This window comes from Pseudorca crassidens, chromosome 3 (assembly GCF_039906515.1).
Source record: "Pseudorca crassidens isolate mPseCra1 chromosome 3, mPseCra1.hap1, whole genome shotgun sequence".
In the NCBI taxonomy this organism is placed as follows: domain Eukaryota; kingdom Metazoa; phylum Chordata; class Mammalia; order Artiodactyla; family Delphinidae; genus Pseudorca; species Pseudorca crassidens.
The window spans coordinates 40,606,516-40,620,535 of record NC_090298.1 but is presented as its reverse complement, the minus strand read 5'-3'; the positions used below and the strand labels follow the sequence as shown (position 1 = coordinate 40,620,535).

Below are 14,020 nucleotides of genomic sequence, written 5' to 3'. Positions count from 1 at the left end.
ATATGAATTTTAATGCCAACCCCTTTATTTTATATCACAATCCTCCAAATATTTAAAAGACATGCAGTGTATACTTTGTTTTCTAACCACCAGTTTTTTCAGGTTTGGTGGGGAGAGGGATGTGTAGATGGGGATGGTTTTTAGATCTGTATCCTTCAGATAGTTTTTTACTGGCAATTCTAGTTTGGCATTTTCTTTTGTAATGTGTGATGCTTAGGACAATGCTTAGAATACTTTAGCTGTTCTCCGACTAGGGCAGAATGAAATAGGACTTTTATGAGAAATAGACTAGACTTCCATTAGTGCAGTTTAACATGTCTTATGGGGGTTTAGCACTCCCATTATACCTGCTGCTTACCACTATATTTTTAATTATCGAAACTGCTTAGACTCTTTATTCTTCTTAAATCCTGTTGCCTCTACAGCTTTAATACGTGGCCTTGAATAAGATGTATGGCTGAGCCAGTAAAGACCTGCCACCTTCCTATAAAATAGAAAGAAACTGGGATAGAGAAAGAAAAACTTCCAGGACATAAAAATCCCAGACAGGACTGCTAACATGCTAAAATATGAACACAGCACATATTTGTTTTCTTTACCACTGTATCCCCAGCACCAAGAACAATGCCTGGGGCAAGAGAGATGCTCCCAAAATATTTGTTGAGTGAAGAGAGAGAGCTGAGAAACCATACCTTGAGGGTCCTTTCCATCCTAGTCTCTCCCAAGTGTTTACTGAGCTCGACCAGTGACAGAAGAGTCCCCAGCTATCCCCCAGGCAGCTCCCAGCCTGACACAGATTCAGAATAAAGTGACACCAGACACACACCTCCTCGTTCTAGGCAAGTCTTTGGAAAATCATTACATTACTGGGTTTCACTTCAATATGTATCTGATTGTGAACAGAGGTATTAAAGAAGTCATATGACAAAACAAGTTAAAAGTTTACTTTCCAAAATTAGGACCCATAGAGAGAAATGGTAGAGGATATTTAAGAGAATATGGAAGTCTGATCTTCAGGATAGGCCGAGTCAAGCTTTCTTTTTCTACCTTTGTTTCCTGTCCACTGGGTCTGAAGCACTTCTTGACATTAACACGAATACCAGACACAGAGAGACCTCAAAAAATGTGCGTTTCAGCCCAAATCACTTCCCGTGTAGGCAGCCCTTCTGAGAAAGGCTCCTCCACGTTCTGTTATTTTTGCTAAGGCTACTCAGAGGCCATCATGGGTCTCTAACATCTAAAATATCTAACTCTTAGACGTGATCTCTCTTACAAAATACGCCTATATAAATATAAGCAAATAATACTAAAAATAAAAAACACAAAAATTAAAAAAAAAAAACAAACTTTCTCTCAATTACATACAAACTTTACCTAAATAAGAAGCAAGAGGTTCATTCTTTTTGGTAGACTCAACATTAAAGGTCGTGTTTTGGGGAATTAGGATTTGATTAGCCTTCTGCATGACGACTGTTCCATTCCAATCATAGGCTCCTACTGCTCCAAGCATGACCCAGTCCTTATATCCAAATAGAGAAAACAAAGATATTTAACAAAAAATAGTAAGAGCAAACACTTACATAGCATTTACAATATGTTAAGTACTGTTCGAAGTGCTTTACATATATTAAATCATAAAATCGTCACAATAATCCATTGGGCTAGATGCCATTATTACCGCTTCTTTTACAGAAGAAACTGAGGCAGAATAAGTGAATTTCCCTAGGTCATACAGTACAATTACACACTGAAATGTCAATATTCTTGTGCAGGGACCACGGTACCATTTCTCCCATCAGCTACAAAGGATATATTTTCTAATCTTGCCTTTCTGCTTTATGACTGCTAAGAAGCCTGGGTCTTGAACATGGAATTCTAGCAAGACCCTTGAATACCTTGACACCAAGAAAAAGATACATTCCGTATCTTTAGCAAATATGTTAAATATTTTATTTAGCTAGATGTATAATTATAGAAGGCAGACATCAAACTGTCTGATTCACAGTTATTAGTACAATGTAGTGAGCTGTGTATGATAACATGCTTTCCTAATAAGAAGCCTGTGAAATGCTGTTTCCTATTTGGATTAGAAACAACATGGTCTGAATAACTGCTCATGCCATGAGCTGCAAGTTGCACCTGTAATGCTGATGTCTGGGTGTTGGCTTTGGGAAAGGAAACCTCAAAAAAAAAAAAGTTTTCTACCAAGTGGTCAATGTACCTGTGAATAATGAGCACTGAAGCCGGTCTGAGACATTTCCATCTCAAAAGAAGCTGCCGACTGGTCAGCTGTAGCTGTAACAGAGGAAAATTGCCTTTAGCACGCTGCTGATTTGCAGAAGACAGAGACCTAGTACAGTCTGTGGTCTTGACCAACCAGAACTTCCAGCATCTTTAGGGCATTTTCAGCCACACATTTCTCAAACTCAAAATTCCTAGGTAGGGCTGGGTGGAGGACGGAGAGGGTTAGCAGAAGGGCTGCGTCTCACATTCCTGTTAGTTTCCCCATCCTGGCTGGAGGAGTTGAATTCATCCTTCTGTTCTTATACTCTAGCACTCTTACAGATCCTATGGAGCTTTGGATCAACGTGGCTGAAAGCTCTGTGTCTCACCCTCATGCCCTGGGAATCCTCCTGAGATTAGGTTAAATTTACCTGATACGTCACAGGGATAATAACATTTGATTCACATATTTAAAGAGGTTTCTTTCTTTCTTTTTTTTTTTTTTAATGTACGTGGGCCTCTCACCCCTGTGGCCTCTCCCGTTGCAGAGCACAGGCTCGGGACGCGCAGGCCCAGGGGCCATGGCTCACGGGCCCAGACGCTCCGCAGCATGTGGGATCCTCCCAGACCGGGGCACAAACCCGCGTCCCCTGCATCGGCAGGCGGACGCTCAACCACTGCACCACCAGGGAAGCCCTAAAGAGGTTTCTTGATTCTACCAGCCTCACTTGCATTTCCTGCCCTATATCAATCTCAGAATTCCATTGTGTGATAAAGGGTTTAGGGATTCTTGGGTTGGTATTTGCTCTGATTTCTGGCTGTGGGTGTCACTCACAGATCAGGAAGGGACTTTCTGACAGGGCTCCAGGCCACATGCCGTTCAATCACACTTTTTTTTTTTTAAAGATCCTGTGCCCATTTTGAAGCTCTTTACTGAAACACAGAAATAATCCAGAGCATTCTATGGGAGTGCGCTGCTCTCAGAATATTCACCAAGCCAAAGCCACAGCCTCCTAAGGGGATTAAGGGAATGTTGATTAATTTGCTTTCAGGAGGGAGTTACTGATTTATTTGGCCTTGCTGATAAGTTAAAAATAGCACATAATTTTTTAAAAGTCAAACTACTCTTTCACTGAGGCATGAGAACAATCAAATTTGTGAAACCAAACTTATTTACTAGTTATTTACCTGCGTAAATTTGTTAACAAATACATCAGTAATTGCCTTTTTATAGGACTAGATTAAATGGGGAAATCAATCAAGAATTCAACTATATCATTTTAATCTCAATACAAATTGCCCTCTAATTTAAATGACTGAGATGCACTTTTACTTTAATTTGAACCTTTATTTTAGGCCCACAGTGTGTAAGGTGCTTTCTCATTTATCTCTGCAAGATCAATTATAAGAATGCAGTAGTGGAGACCTACATAGTTCCAGCACCTTCCCCTGCCGCTGTTCTGAGGACAGAGAGAACAACTGAGAACAGAGAGAAGGAAACTCTGTGAAACTCTGCCTGCTGAATTGGCATCTTGGCAAAGCACAGTGTACATGCCGGAACTTCTTAATGTCAGCTCCTCCCTGGACTTGTTCATGGGTGTTGCGATACCTACTCTGACCACTGTGCAGCTTCTGGTTAGGAATTTCAGCATTTTTCCCAGTGCTTGATGGGAACGGGAGACAGTAGTTTCCTGATTTTATGGGCAAATAGCTGGTACGCTCACCTCACTAGGTGGCACTGTCCTTCAGCAAGCATGGTTTTCACAATTGCTGCTAGTTGTCATCTAAAGATAAATGTTGATAGGAAATGGAGATTTCCAAAGTAACAAGGAAATGAAGCCCTTTTGGATCTCATTGTGAAAAAAGTCATAAATAGGCTAGTAAAAACACTGCTTTTGGTTAGTCCTGAAAGTGCAGCAATGAAGATATGGGAGACATTTTTAATCTGTGGAGTTCCTCATAAAATGATTTTGTTTTTAAATATGGAGACATTTCTTGGGTATGTAGGTACTTCAATGTATAACCTTTAACTCATGGTGTCGTTAGGTTAGAATGAATCTGAAAATGTCATTTAAGGCAAATTGATCCCTCCTCCACCTGATAGCTGTTACAGGATTCATTTCTACAAGTCTTAGGTTATATTTACTTGCTTACTTAAGATGAGATTTAGAAATGAAATAGAGACACAGATGTAAGCAACAAATGTATGGACACCAAGGGGAGACTGAGAAGGTGCTTGTAAATTTCTATGTTTAAGATGAAAAACAACAGTCCTCAGTGTGTCCTGTCCTCACAAGGACAAAGTCAATAGGATTCAGACAGAGCAGAAGAGCAGAACTGTCTGGTGGTTTCTCATCCTAGGTTGAGAAAAAAAGCCATGTTCTCTGAGTCTCCAGATTATCAGAGAACGTGAAGGAAGAGGCTTTTTCAGTTTGCCTGCCATAACAATTCTGAAGACTTCTTTTTTTGTCAGGGAAGATCTAGTTCCAAAGTACATTGTTCCTTGACATTGTCTACCTAAGGCAGAGGAGGGAATGCCATGACTCGTTATCCCCAATGGCCAGCTGCCGTTGAAAAATCAAAGAAAAAATTTACAAAGAAGTAACATGACTCAGACAAATACAGTGAACCAATGTTTCACTGCCATGGGTCTTGAGGCAGGGTTCCATGAAGACCTTTAAAATGGACAAGGAGAAAAATAGGAGAAAATAAATGAACAAAGAAGTTATTATACAAGAACTGTCCCACAGAAGCCCAAAATGAAAAACAAAGACAAAAACAAAACTTGAGTTAGTGTCTCCATTTTCTAAACCTGTGTCACAGAAAAGGAATAAAACACATGGGCACATTTTTGTTCTTGTGTGTCTACATTGACCATTGTCTTCATCTGGCCCTCACATCAGTACTGCCGGGTCCTTACAAAGAGAGCTGCCAGCAGACACAGTGCTATGTGAAACAGCCATCTATGGACAGATTTATATAAGAGGACATTGTTCCATGGTGGCTATTGTACACAGTAAAAACGCATTAGCCACGTGGTAGAAACAAATACCAAAACCAATTACGTTGAGTTTGAATTGTAGAGAGAATATTCAGGCTTATGAGAACTAGTCATACCTTCTAGGGCAAAGATTCTTTCTCCCAGAGCTTCAACAATAGTGACTAGTGCCAATTCATCAGAGACATTGAAGAAATGCTTTTCCGTGGGTTCACTTGCAATTGATTTTATTTCCTCCACAAATTTTTCAGTGCTTAAATTTCCTCGATTATAGCTGCCAAGAATCTAAGACGACAAAAACAGCAAGAATATCTTTTAAATTCTATATGTTAAACAAGAATCTCAAGCATTTTGTCAATAAGCAAGAGAGTGTATAGTACTGTGGCATAATGAAATTTTTATGTACTTCCACATTCTTAGAAGGGTAATTTTCAGAATCTGTAGAATATTAACTGTTATATTCTATAATTGCTGTAGGAAAATATAAAGGGCATCTTGTATGTTTGCAAAAGTTTCTTCTCTGGCATTCCTGTGTCCCTGTTTATCAACAGCTGTATCTTTAAAGTCTGATAGTTCAAAAGTAATGTTACAGTTTCTGAGTGTTTCTGATATTATTCCAGTCAGTGACATCACCATTTGCTGGCAAAAGCAATTAGCCAGTGAATTGCTTGATCTCAAATAGGCAGTACTTCCTGAAACTCTTACCAAGGGGAAGTCAGACACGTATATTTTTTAAACAGATGTTGGACTAAGTAGTAGTCTAACTTGGCAATTTAGAAAATAAACAATTGGGACATTCCTGTCTGAAACAAAATGCTCAAGACGGGGGCATTCTTTTAAATAGAGAAGAGAGAGAGGCAGGAATTATCTACTATAGTTAACCATAATTATTTAGATCTTCTAGCGGGTTTTCGCAAACATTTAGTTTTAAATTTTTTAAAGTAAGGTTTATTGAGATATAATTTATATACAATAAAATTCACCCTCTTTAGATGTACAATTCTATGAATTTTGACAAACCTACACAGTTGTGTTACTAACACATCGAGATTAGACTATTTCCATGACCCCAAAGAGTTCCTTCTTGTCCTTTTGTAGTCAGTCTTCTCTTCCCTCTAACTCCTTGCAAACACTGATCTACTTTCTGTCCTTATAGCTTTGCTTTTTCTAGAACGTTAAATTTAAGGAATCAAATAGCATGTCGTCTTTTGTGTCTGGCTTCTTTCACTTTGCATAATGCTTTCAAGAGTTATCCGTGCTGTCACATGTATCAGTAATTCAGTCATTTTTATTGTTGAGTAGGACTCTGCTATGTAGAAGCACAATTCATTTGTTGAGGACATTTGGGTTGTTTTCAGTTTCAAGTGATTATGAATAAAGCTGCTGTAAGTTTTTGCACTTAGGTTTATGTTTTATTTTTTCTTGAGTAAAGACCTAGGAATGAGAGTGCTGGGTTCTATAGTAAGTGTATGTTTAACTGAATAAGAAACTGCCAAAATGTTTATCAGAATAACTGTTCCATTTTGCCATTTTACCTTTCCGACCAGTGATGTGTGAGAGACCCAGTTGCTTTGCATCCTTGACAGCACTTGGTTTTATCAGTTTTTTTCTTTTTAGCAATTTTTTTCAGTTTTAGCAATTCTATTGGTGTGTAGTGGTATCTCATTTAATTTACATTTCCCTAATGACTAATGGTATTGAGACCTGCTTATTTGCCATAGTATTTCCTTTTTTTGGTGTGGTGTCTGTTCAGATCTTTTGCCAATTTTTAAGCAAATGGATTGTTTGTTTTCCTATTATTTAGTTGTGAGATTTTGTATATATTGGGTTGGCCATAAAGTTTGTTCGGTTTTAAGTAAAAATAAAAGACAAATTTTAAATTTCCACCAAAAATTTTATTGAACAATGTATTCACTAACTGAACGAACTTTTTGGCCAACCCAATATTCTGGATACATATTCTTTATGTGTCTTGTAAATATTTTCTCCCAGTCTATATATTGCCTTTTCCTTTTGTTACAGGATCATTTGATGAGTAGAAGTTTTTAATTTTGATGAAGTCCAACTAATTTTTTTTATGTTGCATTTTTTCTTCTGAAAAATTTAGTTGTTAATGTAAATATTTCTTAATATTTAGAAATGTATATAAATATGAAAATGTTCAAGTTAAAGTAAATGAAAAAATCTTTTAAAAATAATATGTAGGGCTTCCCTGGTGGCAAGTGGTTAAGAATCTGCCTGCCAATTCAGGGGACACAGGTTTGAGCCCTGGTCTGGGAAGATCTCAAATGCCGCAGAGAAACTAAGCCTGAGTGCCACAACTACTGAGCCTGCGCTCTAGAGCCTGCGAGCCACAATTACTGAAGCCTGCGTACCTAGAGCCCATGCTCTGCAACAAGAGAAGCCAGTGCAATGAGAAGCCCGCACCCTGCAATGAAGAACAGCCCCCGCTCGCTGCAACTAAAGAAAGCCCGCGCACAGCAATGAAGCACAACACAGCCAAAAAGAAGTTAAATAAATAAATAATAAAAATAATATGTAAATTAAAAATGCAAAAAATTTAAAAAACCCAACCCGATGTGTAGATAGGACATTTCTATTGTTTTGTTTTGTTTTGTTTTGTTTTTTTGTGGTACGCGGGCCTCTCACTGTTGTGGCCTCTCCCGTTGTGGAGCACAGGCTCCGGATGCACAGGCTCAGCGGCCACGGCTCACGGGCCTAGCCGCTCCGCGGCATGTGAGATCTTCCCAGACCAGGGCATGAACCCGTGTCCCCTGCATCGGCAGGTGGACTCTCAACCACTGTGCCACCAGGGAAGCCCTACACGTATTTTTTAATGTTAGATTTAGAATGGTAGATTTAAAAACTGACATTTTTATTAAGATGGGTACAGATTTTCACTTGCAGAAAAACAATAACTAAAATTATTGTTTTCAGTGTTGTTTATAACCTACAACATACTCGTTTATTTGTATATCATAAAACGCATAATGGTTTAAGATCAACAACTGAATCACTGTAATGTACGCTAAATGTTAATGTGACAAAAGGAGCTGGGCACCAAGTAGTCAAGCAGCAAGTGCATTGGTTCTCAAATTTTCCTTCCTAGTGAGAAGGGGGTGGGGGATTTATTCCTGGCTCCTTCCCCTTGCTGGAGGAGCCCAGAGGAAGTACTGCAGCATCTGAACCCCCTCCTAAGCTCCAGGACCACAGCGGAGTCACTCCAGTGCCCTTGTCAGTTTCGTAGCTCCTACATCTGTAAAACGTTCTTAGAGGCAAAATGCCTCATTGTATGTGACTAACTTTGAGCTGTTTTGAAGAAAGCGCACTATTTAGGAAAACTAGAGGTGGCTCTAAGACAATTGGCATACTGTTTGGGGAGCTTTTTTGATTTTTGAAATTACTCTCAACTACTACGTCCAGATTTATGTAGGAAGATCTATACCAGCAGCTTACAAATCAAACCAGAACACAAAAACTTAGCTCTTGTTTATCTGGTTGAAAAGCAAATGCCAAACATCAGAAGTGGTTTATATTTGAACAGAGGCCATTAGTGCTTTTCCCACTTTAGCTGCTTGAGGGCTAAGAGAATTAATGGAATGGTAGTAGAGAATTGTCCAAATAGAGAGGGAAACCCAAGGGCCACTTGCTCTTATTACATTGAACAAATCTTCTCTCATTTAAAAACAATTAAGATGCTCTTCCTATAGTTGGGTATCTCACCATAGCTGGATGTACATGCCCTAGACTAAGGATGGAAAAGGCAGTCTCCGAGCTCTGGAGCCTCCATTCCATCCATGGTGTGGGTTTCAAGATCACTGGGGCCTTGCTCAACACCTCACTCTCTGCTTGGTCTTCTCCTCTGGACACACTGGCAGACTCCTCTTTTGTCAGCAGTTTTGCTATGCATGGATTTCTTTTAGATTTATACAAATTCCGTATGGTGTGAAGCCTTCTGAGTCCCCATTGATTTACCTAATTTATTCTGTAAGTTATATATATGACATCCTGGGCTGAAAAGTCACTATTTTTCCTCCTTGGTTCCTATTTACCATATTCTAGATTCACTATTGAATTGACATGTTAACTTCCATTTCACTTACAAGTTGATGTTGTTGAAAATACACAAAAATTGTAAAGACTCCTGGACTATGTGTAATTTAGGTTCTTAACTGTGATGTAAACATTGTCAGATATTTTGTGCTCTATGTCACAGGACAGAGACAAATGGGTAAAGTTCAATGGGGAAGATGCCCAACTGACATACTTAATAAAAGTAAAATGTATAAATGTAATATGGGAGCATATATTTAGAAGAAACTATAAGAGAAAAGAATTCCCTGGAATTACTATCACTTGCATCCCATTTTGAACTATTTTGCATTACAGAAAGAAAATGAAAACAGGGAGAAATGTATTTTGATCCTTCACCCAAGGGTCTGGTAGCTGGTAAAAACATTATTTTCCATGAATCAAAAGAGATACAAAATAATACTTAAAAATTACTTCTGTTTCACTTAATACAAATACGTCAAGCCCAGGCATTTGGTGTTCTGCTAATATTTACCTGGAATAGACATTCAGAATTGAAACTCCCTTGAGGCAAATATGTCAAATGTAAAGTGTAAGGCTCATTTACATGTAGCACAGTGCCTTTTGTGTGCAAATGAATGAAATTCTAAGATACTTTCTAAGTTGCTTATTTTCATTTGAATGCTGTAGGTGATACACTTTCGCAGCCATTATCATCTAAGATTAGAATCTGAATATAAAACAGTCTCCTGGGCTTCCCTGGTAGCGCAGTAGTTAAGAATCTGCCTGCCAGTGCAGGGGAGAAGGGTTCGATCCCTGGTCCAGAAAGATCCCACATGCCACGGAGCAACTAAGCCCGTGCGCCACAACTACTGAGCCTGCGCTCTAGAGCCCACGAGCCACAACTACTGAAGCCCGTGCGCCTAGAGCCCGTGATCCGCAACAAGAGAAGCCACTGCAATGAGAAACCCGCGTGCAGCAATGAAGACCCAACGCAGCCAAAAATAAATAAATTTGTAAAAATAAAAAAAAGAAGAAAACTTAAAAAACAAAACAAAACAAACAAAAAAAACACCCAAAAAACCCCACCAGTCTCCTGCTAGCAATGTCTAATATCCTCAAGTGACAGAACAGAGACCATGTAACAGGGTCTCCAACCAGCTTAGCACCCTCACCAAATCTGGATGTTTCACAGGAAATGTGAGCAGTTTTATTACAGAGTGCTTATACTTTCGGTAATCAACCTTTTTTGAGTGTTGTCTCCCCGCAAAACATGTCTCTGGAATTCAGGATCAAATGGTGGGGGAAAAACAGATGGAGGGGCTTCCCTGGTGGTGCAGTGGTTGGGAGTCTGCCTGCCGATGCAGGGGACACGGGTTCGTGCCCCCGTCCGGGAAGATCCCACATGCCGCGGAGCGGCTGGGCCCGTGAGCCATGGCCGCTGAGCCTGTGCGTCCGGAGCCTGTGCTCCGCAACGGGAGAAGCCACAACAGTGAAAGGCCCGTGTACCGCAAAAAAAAAAAAAAAAAAAAAGATGGAGTAGGAGGAACAGTCCAGGAAATAACAGGGCTACAGAACCCCATGAACATTTGATCTCATGCATCATGAACAGACGTGGAGAAAAGTCTGAAACCTTTCTGTGTGAATAAACAAAGAGAGAAAGTAAAATAAATGGCTTATTTCCTAGTTTGGCACAAACTAAAACAAAATATAAGGTTCACTGAGGAAAAAATATGAATTAGGAAAATAAATAATTATTGCTAAAGTGAAAGTTTCCTATACTTTGTTTATACCATTTCAAAGATCAAGTTGACGCTAATTCACTGATTAAAATGGGAAAGGAACTCATGAGTTTATGGTTCTCCAGGAAGATTAATGCAATCATGAGACCTCTTTTTGACCAGATAAAAGGCAAAGTATGAATGATCAACCAGGGATACAACAAAGGGAAATAGAGATTTAAGGGCAAGAAATACTGACTATGTAGCCAGATACAATGCAAAAGTGATATAAGATTCACTTAAAATTAAGAAGCAATCCATTGATAGATACTTTCTTTCCACTAAAGTTTCCCGAACGTTGTTAATGCTGCTGATGGTTAATTCAGCTCATGGCCTGCATCTACGGGGCCTGGAATGCTAGACTATATCATCTGGGAAGAAAGTGAACAAATGATGGCACCTCTGGTACCCGGTTGTGTGGGACAAACTGGGCATGCGCTGGCTTTGCATACTAAAGAGACCGAGCATAGACTCTAATTGTGGACAGTATCTCTGAGTGAAGGCTGGGCCATATGGAATTATTCTCAACCACTGAAAAGATCAAAATAGCTATAGTTAACAGGAGAGGTAATAATCGATTGAATAACAGTTGGCAAAAGATAACTTACCGAAGTAACAACAAAGGGAAAGAGAAATAATGAGATGTTTTAATTTTTTTTTTTTTTTTACATCTTGTACCCCAAATGAGAAAGAAAATGTTGCAAGTGTTTACAACCTAGTTATCTTGGTTATAAAATAAGAAGTACAGTCACCTTGCCCCAGGGAAGAAGTGAATCAATTGTGTGTTCTGGGACTTCATCAGGGATGAATCTATTTTTCTTCCCTACCTACTATTGGTGGAGTGTCTTTCACTGATCACACTTTTGAAAGAGAAAAAGGAAATATCACTGATTAAATGCTGAAAAACAATTGTGGGTAATATCTGTTGTTACTATAAATAAAAGGGATTTTGTTGAAAAACAATTTTGGTTGAACTTTTAGAGTTCTGAACTCTTTTGTTCTCTTATTTAAAAAATCACTTTAAGAAACTCCCCTCCCCCTAGGCTGAGGCATATGCCTTCCTCCCTCCATCCCTCCATCTTTTCCCCCTTCCCCTTCCTCTTTTCCCCTCCCTATTTCTGTCCCTTTCTCTCTCTCACCCTTCCTTCCTTCTTCTTATGTATTTTCTCCCTTCTACCTCCTTTTATCTTTCCTTATTTTCTTCCTTCCTTTCTTGTAGTGATTGTTTGCTGAGTCTCCATTTGCCTAGCACTGTGTCGGGTGCTGAAGACACAAAAGGGGCAAGACCCAATCCTGCCCCCATAGAGTTTACTTCCAAATGGAGAAGTTTCTGTTTTTCAACCTTGTTTGTGTAACTCTCATAAAATAACCATGATATGCACACAGCTTTTCTCTTCACACCACAGCCTGAAAGCCATCTCTAGCCCTGTACTTACAGCTATGGAAAACCGCTGAATGCTTTCATCTTCACAGTCCTGGATGACCTTATTCAGTTGATGGTTGTCATGGGACTCTCCATCAGTCACAATTACCATGACTTTTTTAACCCCTCTTCGGGCACCCCGGGCTTCAGTGAAAGCTTCTTTCCTGAAATAATCACAGACAAAAGGGCAGCAAATAAAACACCAGCCCAAGGTTAGGCAAAGTGGTAAACAAAATGAAAACACTGCCAACTCCAGGTAGCCCAGTGCTTTCCCTCCAAGATCAACATTGTTGCCCACTGTTCAAGCTGGGAGGCATGATGCTTATTGTTTGTAATAGTTTAAGACTTATTCCAGATGATGGAGAGGTTACCATTTTGCCAGTCACCACAGATCCCATTAACAAAAGGCAGCAGTCTTTCATTCTTTGGAAACTTCAAAGGGAGAGTGTGACAAGCATACAGCAGATTTAGAGAAGGTCAGATTTTAAATACTTTCCCAGTCACTCCTTTTTCTGTAAACACTCCTTCTCTTGCTTGACAGGCCTCTTTCCTTCTGCTTTTGGCAGAGTTTTTGCTTTAGTCCTCACTTCCCCCACCTACTCTGACATTCACAGAACAGCTTGGACATCCTGTAAGCTATGGAGGGGGCATGGGAGAAAACAGAGTATTTGTATGGCTGTGAGTGCTTGAGAGTGCGCTTGGATGTGGGGTAAAAATTCAGACATAGGAATTAAAGACTGCAGATGGCAGTGGTCTGAGTCAGTGACAGAGTAGGCTTCTGGGGGGCAAGGAGCGTTTGGCATAGCTATGAAAGTCTGAACTAGGTTTCAGGACACAAGCTGCTGGGGGTGAGGTGGCATGGAGAGAAAGGAAAAATGCTATAACCTAACTTCAAAGAAAGGAATTTTGATTTAATTCAACAAGCATTTATGGAAAGAGATGGAAGATACGGGAAACTGACAATTTTTGTTTGTTTTGTACCTTCTACACACACACACACACACACACTCACTCAGGCACACCTTCCCTCCATTACTTTCTTTTACTCAACTACTTTCCCCTCTGGAGCCTTGGAAAAGAAGAGTACATTTTACTCAGGACTGAAACAGTGAATGGATTTCATATAATATTTTTTAGATTTTGGTGTAAAATGCAGCAATCATTGTGCTGAATAGTCATTTTAAATATTTTACTTTGGTCATAAGGACGAACAGCTGCAGCTGAGATATACCAAAGAAACACCTGTCTTTCACCTTCCAACAGTTCGCCACAGTACACATTAGCTCTACTGTAGATATATAGTAAATGCACAGTAGTGGGTATTTTGTGAGCAGGGAGAGAGGATCCTTGTGATGTGAGCAAGGCGATTTTATCTGTGTTTATTTTTCCTTTAAAAGGACTAACAGCAAATATGACAAGATGTTAACAACTGTTGATTCTGTTTGATGTGTACACAGGATTTTGTTGTACTGTTTTTTACATTTTAAAATTTTCCTAAAATTTTCAAAAGAGAAAAAGAAGCTATTTAAAAAATATATATTGATCGCTGGCAAACTGTGTGTC

At 39.4% G+C, this 14,020-nt stretch overlaps 1 protein-coding gene across 3 annotated transcripts in view; it reads right to left on the bottom strand.

Annotated features, from left to right (window-relative positions):
• The window catches only part of ITGA1 (integrin subunit alpha 1), a 171,724-nt gene that overhangs the window by 60,637 nt on the left and 97,067 nt on the right, over positions 1 to 14,020 (bottom strand). For all 3 annotated transcript variants that reach the window (XM_067730653.1, XM_067730654.1, XM_067730655.1), the window contains 4 exons: positions 12,471 to 12,621; positions 5,341 to 5,506; positions 2,222 to 2,295; positions 1,375 to 1,519 (listed from right to left, as the gene is read on the bottom strand). In XM_067730653.1, coding sequence (XP_067586754.1) covers positions 1,375 to 1,519; positions 2,222 to 2,295; positions 5,341 to 5,506; positions 12,471 to 12,621 — 536 coding nt within the window. The remainder of the gene's footprint in view (positions 1 to 1,374; positions 1,520 to 2,221; positions 2,296 to 5,340; positions 5,507 to 12,470; positions 12,622 to 14,020) is intronic.